This window comes from Argentina anserina, chromosome 3, assembly GCF_933775445.1.
Source record: "Argentina anserina chromosome 3, drPotAnse1.1, whole genome shotgun sequence".
Taxonomy (NCBI): domain Eukaryota; kingdom Viridiplantae; phylum Streptophyta; class Magnoliopsida; order Rosales; family Rosaceae; genus Argentina; species Argentina anserina.
In genome coordinates this window covers 22,420,937-22,434,424 of record NC_065874.1, presented here as the reverse complement: position 1 = coordinate 22,434,424, position 13,488 = coordinate 22,420,937, and the positions used below count along the sequence as shown (strand labels likewise).

The following is a 13,488-nucleotide window of genomic DNA, read 5'->3' as shown; positions in this document are numbered from 1 at the left end:
ATCAAAGAGAATTGCACACATAACAAATGAGGAGAAATTGGAAAAGGAAGTGTCAGTTGGGAATGAGTACCAAACTAAGGAAATTCAACCAATACGTGATGATGATGACGATGAAGGTCAGAAGAATCAGCACGATAATGTGTTGGAGACACAAATTGAGGCAATTGATCAAGCATGGCGTCAAGGGGTTGTGCACTTAATGGGTGAGAATGAAATAACGGCTGCGAAAATATCTGGGATAATTAACAAAATTGTTATTGATTATATGTACAATTTCTTGAAGAGAATTGTGAGACAGAGTGAGGAAATGGTTGTTATTCCACACATGCACATGTTAAAAGTGCCCATGACTTATGAACTGTAGTAGTGGAGTTTGATAGAATTTGATATGTGTAACTTCAAATCTCTATATGAATTGAATTACATTTAGAATAAAAATAATTTTCAAAGGACCCATGTTTCCCCTGTTATTACCTCACTGCCAATACACCCAACGCGCGGGCCACTTGTCTAGTATGTCAAAGAGCTGGGAAAGGAATAGGAAAAAGAGGATAGAGACCCCTTATTTTTTTTTGTTACAAAAAGTTTTGGTGAGAACTTAGTTACGTTATATTACTATCGGCAGGTCATACCCACAATTTTAAACTTAGAGGACTTACGACGGATAAGTACTTGTCACACAATTCTCAGGGATAGAGACCCCTTATTCACTCAAACCAAACTAATAAATTCTTTATCTAAAAAAAACTAATTAACTTTTGCACTTTTATAGTAGATACACCTTTGGGGTTTTGAGTTATTCTATGTGTCATGATACATGTTCCAAGTAAAATGAAATAAAAATTACGTGCATTTGAACCAGAAAACTTTTCCTTTGAAATTATAAAAAACAACAAAGAGATGGACGTGAATGTTGATAGACAAATCTTGCATGTGTACTTTGCAAATTATTTCATTTGAATACAAAGTCAACAAGATAAAATAAGAATTATATAAACTGTAAATTTAGAACATGCATACATGGATCCGTATATACCAAGCTTTTTTCTTTTTATTGGACTATTAATCAAATAGTTTCTAAAGCAATAATATTATCTTAGTCTCTTAGATAAATTAAAACCAACTTTTTATTCTAAAGTTATTGTCGAAAAAAAAACTATTCTAAAGTTCATAAGTCATACCCACTTTTAGCATGCGTTTGCGAGGAATGTCAACTAATTCTCCACTTTGCCTCAAATTTTTCTTCACAAAACTGTAAGCATAATCAATCATAATTCTTTTGGCTATACCGGATCCTTTTGCAGCTATGACTTCATTTTCACCAATGAGGTGAATAACCCCTGAACTCCATGCTTCATCTATGGCTGCAAGTTGAACCTCAACTTCCATCAGTGCTTCTTGTCGTATCTCAACAAGCTCATTATGGTCAACCAATCCATCATGTAATTCCTCTTGCTTCTCAAGCACCTCGTCATTGCTTTTTTGTTGGGGTATGATACAACTATCTTTCACAAACTCTTTCAATTTTTTTATCAACAATTCTTCGAAGGATTCTTGCACATTGTGGAGATCTCTATATCCGTACCTTGCAACACATCGAAACACATTAAGCTCCTTGGGCTCTACTCGACGAAAGAGGAAGCGTTCTTCAATCGAAATCTTGCTTATGGGCAAGTGTTTGATGGAGACAAAAATAAGGACTGTATGTAATGCAGGCACGTTGGCCACGTAGTGATTGAAGATGGGTGGGATGCCATGGACAAATTCTGAGTAGAATATAGCGAGGCCAGGCATACGGCAGATTTTCCTGTCATCAATAATGATCTGCTTGAACTTGTCAGGAGAAACTTTGTGTTCAACCTCATAGTAATACATTCTTCGATAAACTTCATTCCAAACAAACATTATGATCACCATTAGAATAGCAAAGACGAGTGGAAGATAACCCCCATGCTCAAACTTGTAAAGGACTGAACTTAGATACATGACCTCCATGCTTCCAATAATAAGAATGTATGAGATAACAAGAAGTATGTGAGTTTTCCATATCATGATCATGATTAGGATGAGGTATAATGATGTTAGCATCATTACAAAAACCACTGCTATACCTGCATGTAGAAAAACAACACATCGATCATTAGTTTTAGCTTCAAAACCTTCCAATCATTTCTAAATAACTAACCAACAAAAAGAAGCATGACCAAACTTGTGCGAGGATACCAATTCTGGCTTACCAAGTGCATTTCCGATCTTTGTAGTAGTCCTAAAAGCCAAGGTGACCCCTACACAGGCCAACATAAGAATGTAATTGACCTCCGGAATATAAACTTGTCCTTGGTATTTGGATGATGTGTGCACGACTTTCACACGAGGGAAACATCTTAACGACTGAGATTGCTGAATTATAGAAAAAGTCGCGGAAATCAGGGATTGACTTGCTATTATTGATGCTAATACAGCAACAACAAACATCGGCCAATATAGAGGTCCTGCAACACAATTGTACATAACAACTTAACTGCGTAATTTTAAGGTTCATAACAAAGAGAAACACATAAAATTATGTACATATATTTATTAAAGTATAGTTAATGGTTTACCTGGTATAGACTTGAAGAAGGTGTCCGCAACAAGATCAGCATGCTGGCGAAGAAATGAGGCTTGTCCAATATAAGCCAATACAACTGATGGGTATACAATCGCGCATGTACTAATTTGTATGGATCGAACAGTGAAGTGGCCAACATCAGCAAACAGAGCTTCGGCTCCTGCATTTTTTTTTGTATGAAGTAACACTTCAATATTTTATTTTTCTGTTTCTTATAACCTCTAACATTTTAATAATAACTCTAGTCTTTGATATGAACTGAACATAAAATCTGAACCTGTTATGCATAGAACAACGCCCCCAAGGGAAATCCAAGCTTCTTTCTTATTCCTTGTGAAGTATTCCACTATGTATCGTGGATTTATGGCTTTGATAACCGTTGGATCAAATCTGATGAAATTGTAAATGCCGATGACACCAATGAATAGAAACCAAATACAAAGTATCGGAGCAAAACTGTAACCCACTTTGTCTGTCCCAAATCTTTGGATCATGAATAGGATTATCAGGATGGCTACCGATATCCACACAATCATATCTGCATACGTTGAAACAGATCTAATCAATAGAAAATTTCAAAAAAAAGGAAGATAAAAAATACAAATTGCGTATATATATGAAGAAAAGGCTTCGATCTAGTTCTGAATCTAAGCGGAAAAACCATAATGGAGCGGCTGACGGCTCAAGATCCACGTACATATATGCACTTTCGAGATATATTAAGGTAAAATTTCAGTAGCTAGCTAGTAATGTTTTGGTCGAGAAATGATATACCTCAGTTGTATGTAACTATGTATAGTAACTTTCTTGCTGAATTCTTACTTTCTTTAGTTTCTTAGTGTAGGAATTTTCTGATTTTACTTAATTATTATTATGCCTTCGATCAATAAATTTATACTTGATACCTTCTGTCATTGCAGACGTAGCTCCTTTGATTCCAACAACAGCTGAGAGAACTGTACATCATCCAATTACAGAAGTTGTCATGTTACAAATTATAACCAAGACATTGAACATTTTCATGTATAATATATGAATATCGAGCATACTGGATGTCAGAATATATATATATATATATATATATATATATATATGAACCTGAAATGCAAGGAGTGAGGACACCATCGCCAATGACCATGGAAGTGCCTAGCAATGTCGCAAAAAGTAAGAAGACTTTGGCAAATTGACTGCTCTCAAGCGTAGATTTAAGCTTTGATGCCATTTTCAGACGTCTGCTCGGGACTTCAAGTTTGAAATTTGAAACACTGGAATCCTCTGCTTGCTGGCTTGGAGTCAAACTAATCTTTGCGTATCGACATAAGAGAGAGTATAGTGCAAACGTCCCTCCTACAAAATCGATTGCTCTATATGATTGGAATCTTGACTTGTTAAGCAAATGATCTTTGATTGAAGATGTGAAATCATTTACACCAAAATCATGCAGAGTACGTACGTACGTGCCTACCTACCTACCTCTTCAGGGACAATAACTTTCTATTGAAAATTTGCAATAGAGGAGCATGCTTTTGCGATTTTTAAGGTTTAATCAAATATAGATCCATCATCATATAGGTAATAATTTTATATAAACACTGATTTTACTCATTTTAGCCTTTTAGGTTGAGTTCAAACACTGATTATCAAAAGCTATCTTTTTTTTTTTTTGAGGATATCAAAAGCTATCTATGAATATATTCTTCCGAAAAATGTATATAACCTAAAGGGTTTGCACTGACATAAATCATTAATAAAAAACGAGCTCTAATTACGTACCTTCGCCGTTATCATTTGCTTGTAGGACGATGAGAACATACTTGATCAAGGGGATCAATGTGACTGTATAAAGGATCAAAGAAAGAACACCTAAGATGTCATCTTTATCTTTGATTCCATCAGGGAAGGTGCTCGAGAACACGTACAGTGGTGAAGTACCAAGATCTCCATAGACAACTCCAATGCTCTGAAATGCCAGGGTCAGTATTACGGACCACGTCGCTTCCTGTAAAATGCATGCACGTCGTAAAAGATTTAAATTGTAGTTTTGTATGAACCTTGGATTTACATGAAACAAGATGGCACGTACAAGGATAAATTAGTGGATGCAAAATGCAAGTATTTATACGCATAACATTAGAGAAAATATCAAAACTAATGATCGACTATGCAGGCTTGTAATAAATAATATATATATATATATATATATATATATATATATAAGAATACAAGATGACGAGAAAAGCAGAAATATTTGTTCGAGATCGACCTTGGAGTGCCTGTGATCAGCGTTACCGCGAGACTCGATATCCAAAGAATCAAATCTTTGAAGCTTTTGGCTTGAAACTACTTGCTTCTCTTTGAGCTGTTCAGAGACTTGATCGCCATGTCGGCTATCCTCCTCTTCAGAGTTTTGCAGTATTACATCTGTAGCCATATCTACCTAGCTAGCTTCAATCCGAGTAATAATACAGTAATACTAGCTAGTCCTTGTCTAGCTAATTTGTTACGTCGGTATCAGAAAAATATATTAAGGTTTTAGCACTATGGAGGATATAGAAGCAGGGTTCTTCTCTTTTTTTGTTTTTTTTAACTTAGATCACATTCCTTATCTCTATCCAGAACCAAAATTTCAGGTGAAAAACCAAGAAAGTGAAATTCACACACCAAATCTTCAGTTTCCAAGCCTGCATAAACTTGTTCAAAATGAAAAGTAAAAAAATAATCGACGAAAATTTAGGCAAGAATTTTTCCATAGAAATTTGAATGTGTGACCCCTTCATAACTGACTCAATTCAAAGCCGCGTACGTGAATTACATATTCTTGTTCCCTACGGGATCGAGTCCTCGTTTATGTGGCATGCTACGACGCCCGTTTTGCGTGGGGTGAAATTGTGTTGGTAATTTGTTCTTTCATTAATATGCATGTCTGATAATATTATGTTATGGGTGCTACTAAATGTACCCAACAAATTTGTAGGTAAATCTAGCAAAAATGAAAAGACATTTTTATTCTTCTATGAAAGGGCATGAAATTACATTGAGAGGCGTAATTAATCCACGTAATAACTAAAAACCAATACAATTTGACATTCTTGTATGTACCCAGCCGTTCTTGAATGTTGAAATGGTTCCAAGTTCTAACTGCACACCCTTAGGTACAGATATGGCATTACCTTGAATTCGAATTAATAAAGAGAATAAAATGAAATCCTAAACATGGACAGCTCTAAATCGAGTTCAATGCCAAGATGAGCTCCTGAACATGATTCATGGCACTGCGAGAAATTATTCTTCGTCCAAGAACAAATCCATATGGGTCTGAAGTTAATTGTGACCGGAATTGGTTACGAGTTTCCTGATCTTGAATGTAAGCATCGGTTGAAGAATTTTTATCAAGTATATAGTCTTCAATAATATTAATCCCTCTATTCGCTTAATTACAATAATCGGATGATCTGATCTATACTTTAATGGGTTCTTGGTTAATGCGTGTTAGATCTTCATATCAAATAAAATTAACTTGCAAACAATTCTTAGGAAATCCTACTCCATACGTGATGCTTCAATAAGGCCGAACAACAGCTCTTTCACATTAAATATGAACAAGCTAACTAATGGCCTCAACCCAAATCACTATAACTCCAAAAACTTACGGTTGGAAATGTTTTCATCAGAACACCATTATATAAGCTTATAATTAAGAATAGTTTTGAAGTATTCATGGATTGATACTGAAATACAAGATAGAACAAGGTGGTTAGAAACTTAATTAGATAATGTTAAATCAATCACACAACCACATAAAGACATATGATTTAACTACAGTAGAAAGCTTCCTCAAGATAAAAATCACTGCGAGACTAATGATCGATTATTCTAGGAATGCACCTACACTACGTGATCATTTAACAAATAATGTTCAGACCAAAAAGTCACAGAGGAGAGTACCAACACGTGTGCATACCTTAGCTTGCCAGTTACCAGTCTTACCAAAAAGATGACACAATGAAGTAAAAGATTTAGAAGAGCTTGCATACCTTGGCTGACGCACAGAGGTGTGTAAATCAGACCTTACCTTTTTTGAATTAGAGAAATGAGCAAAATTTTGACTTGAACCCTTAAAATTAGCTCCATATTCTGACATGAGCCATCATCCTTTTCTTGAATCGAGGATTCCTTCTGTCACTCAAATTGGAATTGGGAGCACAGGCAAACTCCGAATCTAGTTCTGTCAAAACTGGAAAAAACTTGACCCAGAGAGCTTTATGTTCATATGTGGTACATTGCCCAGTTTGAAGTACTCTGGAAGCTGTCCAATGCCTCCCTTTCAGATCGTCTACATCCACAATACCCTGTGTGATAATAGTTTAAACAAGTAGAAAAAACTTGTATATGAGTCCTCCACGGCCAACTTCAATTTAAATTTAAATTGCAATCTCTGCACACATCAAGATTGAACTAGCCAATTGTAGCCACTTTTAGATACACTTCTCGATCACCTCATCATACAATGCACTAGCCTGATCCAAATTCCCTTCACAAGAAGCAATTTTCGTAGTCCATGTAAACCATCTCTTTCAAACATTTCATCAAACACTTCAGCGCCAAAGCAATACGTCCCAGCTTCAAATAAAGATCAACCAAAGCATTCGGAACACACATGTTAATCATACCCACATGGCCACATATCCAAACGAGCTTATGGACTTCCATCTCATTTGCGGTCATTGCAATATCAGCCACACAGAGGATTATAATTTTAATGATCTCTGTCCTTCATCAGCTCATCATCTCCATATTCTTCTGCATTTTATGCCAGTGAGACTGACTCTTGCTCTGCAACACGATCAGGTACCATACGTACGAGAAAAACTCACCCAGGATACTCTCGCGCAAGATCACCACCAACGAGATTGGCGGCGGCAATTAAGTTACAACCGGTGCCATGGTATCACCGATAGCAGTGATGGGAAGATTTGAGTTATAGAGAAAGTCAAGTCCATGGTGTCGCTGCAACCGATTCCTTCCTGCTACTTCTACTGGTGTAGTAGTTCAACTCCAAGGGAGACTCCACATGCTTGTTAAGCACTAGATCAAGTAGCAACTAGAGGCATCCCATTTGACACAGCAGCTTTTCCACTAACAACTTTCAAGGATCCGATGAAGACCACCGAGACCCAGAGGACCACTGGGATAGCCGATAACTCTTCATGTGCCTCTACTAGAGGCTGCAACTTGGCATCCGAAGACCCTTTTTGGAATTCAAAGACCTCAATCAAATACAGCTCGTACATGAAAGATTTCTGCAATGGACAGTTGATATGATCGTCTAGGGCTCTAAATATAAGCCTGTTGTCACACTTGCACAAACTGGTCAAATATACCAGAAACACACAGCGAATGATATACTATTTGACGGAAGCAAAATAATCAAATTGTATTCTTACCTTAACCTTAACCTTAATTGTCGTAAGATGACTTACGTACCAATACACAATCGGAGTAAGTGAGTCAATTTCTCAAACTGGCGTGTTCCATCTTTAATCCCACAAATCTCACTAAGTGTTCACCAATTGAAAATACAAGATAGAACAATGTGGTTAGGAACTTAATTAGATAATGTTAAATCAATCACACAACCACATAAAGACATATGATTTGTTAACTACAGTGGAAATCTTCCTCAAAGTAAAAACCACTGCGAGACTTTTAACGTAGTCCACACGACATCAAATCCACTAATGATCAATAAAGATACAGAATACACAAGTAGAGGTACTAACACGACCTCTTTACTAGCACTACACGCTAACTTGCTCAATACTGAATCTAAACTATAGAATCATACTAGATCTAATCTATGAAGGACTAAACACGCCTTCTCTTCAATCTTGATACTGAACACAATCAAGTCTCTCTTCAACTTCGATAGTCACACATATGAACATGAGATGAATGAATGTTTCAAACAAAAACCACATATTTTGATTGACCACAAAGATCATTTGATTCTCAAGTGCAACAGTGTAAATAAGAATCAATACGTATGGTTAAGCACACAACCAAATATAAATGATGCAATTAAGATTAGAGCTTTCACAAGTAGAGGTACTAACATGACCTCTTTACTAGCATTCTGTGCTAACTTGTGAAAAGCTCTATTACAATGAGCACTACATCATATATGAGAGATAAGAGATGAAAATAAACTCATAGGTATCACAACCTATTATATATGCTCCAAATCTCTAACCTTCACAATTTCTCAAATGCCTATTTATAGGAGAAGAAACTTCTCCCCCTCACTTAAAGCATATCTCATACAAAAAGGAAAACATATCAATCAACAAATCTGCTATAATTTGAGAAAATATTTTTCCATTTTAAAACAAAATAATTTTAAACATATTAGATATAAAACAAAACATCCTTTAAAAACTCATTTCAACAATATTAGGTATGATATGCATGAATGCAATTTACCTTAAAATACAACTAATGAGATCAATGACTAAGATCAATCACCACGGCTTGAATCTTCAATCTTCAATCAATTTCAATCTTTGACAAGTTCCTTTATCGGTTTGATTTTTCCTTTCCTATTGACATAACCTGCCATAAGGTTAATATAAAAATTAGTATCAAGATCTGATAAATAAGGAAACAATATCATAATCACAATATGACTTCTTTTAAATTCCTTTATTAATACCAATAAAATTAGCATTAATAAAATAATTTAATCAGATAATCAAGAACATAAAAACCTATTCAAATTAGGTTTCTTTCCTTTTGGCACATGTAAGTTCTAATCATATTAGAACTTCTTTTAAGCACATCACCTTAATTGTATAAGATAATTCTAATTCAACAAAATCATAATCAAAGATAAAAAAAATACAACCAACTAAGAAACCGTATGCACATCACACTTTGTATAGTAATGCCAACTTAGATATGTACTTTCAGATACTTAACCACGAAGTAGTGAGATATACCTTCAAAGTTGGATGCATGAGACTAAAAACCGACGAAGAATACTCGTTTGTTGGCTTTGATAAGACGGGGTTGTGGTATGAATGTGTGATATCTGAAATTATTGATATATTTAATTTAGAAGGGTATTGTTGAAAATTCACTGGGTGTAGTTAGTAATTGTGTGGGTGTAATAAGTTTGTTGGATCTACCTAGAAATTTGTTTGGTACATTTAGTAGCACCCTTATGTTATTTATGTAATTTTCTATATATTTTGTTTCTTTATTATTTTTATTTTTCAGAAATATTTATGTTGTTCTAGGGCAGATCCGGGCCGGGCCTTAGTACATTTAAATAAGTGACGGGCCAGGTATTTTCACAAATATAAACATCCAAGCCATCCCACCTAAAGCAGGCCTTGCAGGCTTGTATTAGAATAAAAAACATAATACTTTTATTTAAGGGTGTGAAACAATAAAAGAATTATTAGAAAATATTTTAAAAAAAGAGTCACAAATAAATTCTAGTTTCGAAATATTGTTAATCGACACCAGTAGATATGATCGATATATATATATATATATTTAGGGACCCTATAAAAATTTCGTGCGTTTTGAACATAGTTTGACCATCTGTAACTACGATCAACGAAAAAGAGGCGTTTTGACATAATAAAACCTCATTAACCGGGACTTTGCCAAATGAGTTTCCTCGTTGCGACCACACATGATCGGTGACAAAAATTAAGTGATTTCAAATATGTAAACAGTTTTCGGCATTTGCATCTTAGTAAGGGATCCTCCCTTAAGGCATATTAGTGGTGTTTTTGGTTTACGGAAATTATGACGGTCAAAAGAGGTCCGAATTGGGTGAAATTTTAAAATGGTCACTAATAATATATACTGATCACATCGGATGGTGTCTCGATTCCGAGAAGTTTCCTCATGTAGTCGCTTCATAATGCGATAGTTTTATTATAATCCTAATATAAATGTTATAATACATTAGTGGACACTTCGGCGATCGACAACTCCAGTTTGAAATATGGTCGATCGACACCAGCAGATGTGATGGTATATATATTTAGGGACCCCGTAAAAATTTCATCCATTTGAACATGGTTTGACCGTCTGTACCTACGGTCAACGAAAAGATAGGCGTTTTGACATATTAAAACCTTATTGATTGGGGCTTTCCCAAATGGGTTTTCTCGGTGCGACCGCGCACGATCGGTGACAAAAATTAGGTGATTTTAGATATGCAAACGGATTTCGGTGTTCGCATCTTGGTAATAGGTCTTCTCTTATGGCATATTAGTGGTGTTTTTGGTTTACCGGAAATTCAGACAGTCAAACGAGGTCCGAATTGGATGAAATTTTTACAGGATCACTAAATATATATATATATATATATATCGATCACATCCACTGGTTTTGATTGATCCCGAGAAGTTTCCTTCATATAGTCGCTTCATAATACAATAGTTTTATTCTAAACTTAATATAAAGGTTATAATACATTAGTGGACACTTAGGTGATCGACAACTCTAGTTCAAAATATGGTCGATCGACACCAGTATATGTGATTGGTATATATATTTAGGAGCCCCATAAAAATTTCATCCGTTTTGGACATAGTTTGACCGTTTGTACCTACGGTCAACCAAACAAGAGGCGTTTTGGCATATTGAAACCCTATTGACCGGGGCTTTGCCAAATGAGTTTCCTCAGTGTGACCACGTACGATAGGTAACAAAAATTAGGTGATTCCATATATGCAAACGGCTTTCGGCGTTCGCTTCTTTGTAATGGGTCCTCCCTTAGGGCATATTAGTGGTGCTTTCAGTTTACCAGAAATTCCGACGGTCAAACGAGGTTCGAATTTGATGAAATTTTCACAAGGTCACTAAATATAAGTACCGATCACATCGGCTTGTGTCGATTAATCATGAGAAGTTTCCTTCATATAATCACTTCATAATGCGATAGTTTTATTTTAAACCTAGTATAAAAGTTATGATACATTAGTGGACAGTAGCAGGTGTGATCGTTATATATATTTAGGGACCCCGTAAAAATTTCGTCCATTTTGGACATAGTTTAACCGACTGTACCTACAGTCAACGAAAAAGAGGCGTTTTGGCATATTGAAACCCCATTGACCGGGGCTTTGCCAAATGAGTTTTCTCGGTGCAACCGCACACGATCGGTGACAAAAATTAGATGATTTTATATATGCAAACGACTTTCGACGTTCGCATCCTGGTAATGGATCCTTGCTTATGGCATATTAGTGGTGTTTTCGGTTTACCGGAAAATCTGATGGTTAGAGGAGATCTGAATTAGATGAAGTTTGAACATGGTCCCTAAATATTAGTACCGATAACATTAGCTAGTGTCGATTAATCCCGAGAAATTTACTTCATATACTTTATATAGTTGTTTTATAATGCTACAATTTTATTTTAAATATAGTATAAAGTTATAATATAAAGAAATATAAAATTTTAAATCTAGTATTATTAACATATATAATATTTTATATATAACTATTACCAAAAAGACATATAATTGATATATGAATAATATATTATATGCATGTATAATAATTTATTTCTTGGCGGGTTTTACGGGCCGGGCTTTGCAGGCTGGCCCCACTGACTAAATTTCACACCTCTAAACTAAACCCGGCCATGTACCCACGAAAGCAGGTTTTCTCGCGGACCGAGCTAGGTAAAAGCTCATCGGGCTTGCAGGCCTCAGCAGGCTTTTCGGATCCGCCGGCTAAATGATGAGGCATATGTTGTTCTTGGTAATTAATGACCATTTACTTTCACTTGTTGCTTTGAGCCACAGTCACAACTTTTAAGCCACCTATTAAGCTGCAACCAGAATTGCATTTTTCTATCTATACTACTGCTTGTCTTCGATCAATAGATTGTTTGCTAATTTTATGTCACCACTAGTCTTTCTACCTGCACTTATATGCGTGCAAAATCTCTCAATTTCTTCTCTATTCTCCCACAATCTTCTGAGTGGTTTTACTCTTAGTGTTGTGTCTAAATTACAATAATATATTTATACATTAGGTTCAGTTTTGTAAAAATTAATAAACTATAAGCGTTTTTAGTAGTTTAAAAATTTAACCATGAAAATCTCATTATTATTTATTAATAGAAGATATAGCTAAAAGTTACTTTTTGATAATATAATTCATTGGTTGTCTTATTTAAGATATTAGAGTAAACTAAAAGAAGTAAATGGGTCGGTGATGTTTATGGGATCTATGAGAGACAATTTTATAGTGGTAAATATGGCATAGGTTATGGTAATTTATCAGCATATGGCATCAACAGATGCATTCGACATATGGCTAAATAATAATGATGAGTGCTTAATTAAGATAAACTTTTTGTATGTTGTATCTTCAACCAAAATTCAGCCAATTCCGTCCGTTTTACAAGCGTTGGCTACAAAGTTGATGCACTGGACTTTACTTTGCTTGCGCCAAGAATGTTTAATCTAAAAATCGTTCGGTATATAACTATATATATAGTAGTGTACAATGGAAATGATTAAATGGTATCGGTTGCTGTTTAGTTACAAATCGCTACATTACCTCTTCTCGATCTAGAAGTGCACAGGTTGTTCCAATTCTAGAGCACCCTTAACTTGTTGCAAGGGGAAACATTGCTTCCCGTACAATCCCATCTGAATATGTTAGGTGATGAAGGCTTGGAGCACATATTTCTGTTTCAACTGAAAAACAGTGCTCTTGCATGACTGGCGAAACTAGGTAATGTAGTAGATAAATGGTGACTGGTAGCTGACAATAAAATTACCGTGTAAATTAATCAGGTTATATGAAGCTGTAGGGAGGCAATGTGGGTACTAATGCCATGAG

The 13,488-nt window shown here is 35.4% G+C and overlaps 1 protein-coding gene across 1 annotated transcript; it reads right to left on the bottom strand.

The window, feature by feature from the left end:
* Window positions 1-1,161: 1,161 nt before the first annotated feature.
* LOC126787258 (potassium transporter 5-like) lies at window positions 1,162-5,042 on the bottom strand. The gene is made up of 8 exons (XM_050513172.1): window positions 4,875-5,042; window positions 4,385-4,610; window positions 3,710-3,958; window positions 3,517-3,567; window positions 2,889-3,149; window positions 2,604-2,771; window positions 2,238-2,492; window positions 1,162-2,111 (listed from the first exon to the last, which is right to left on the bottom strand). The coding sequence occupies exons 1-8, from the start codon at window positions 5,040-5,042 to the stop codon at window positions 1,162-1,164; spliced, it is 2,328 nt and encodes a 775-aa protein (XP_050369129.1).
* Window positions 5,043-13,488: the final 8,446 nt, after the last annotated feature.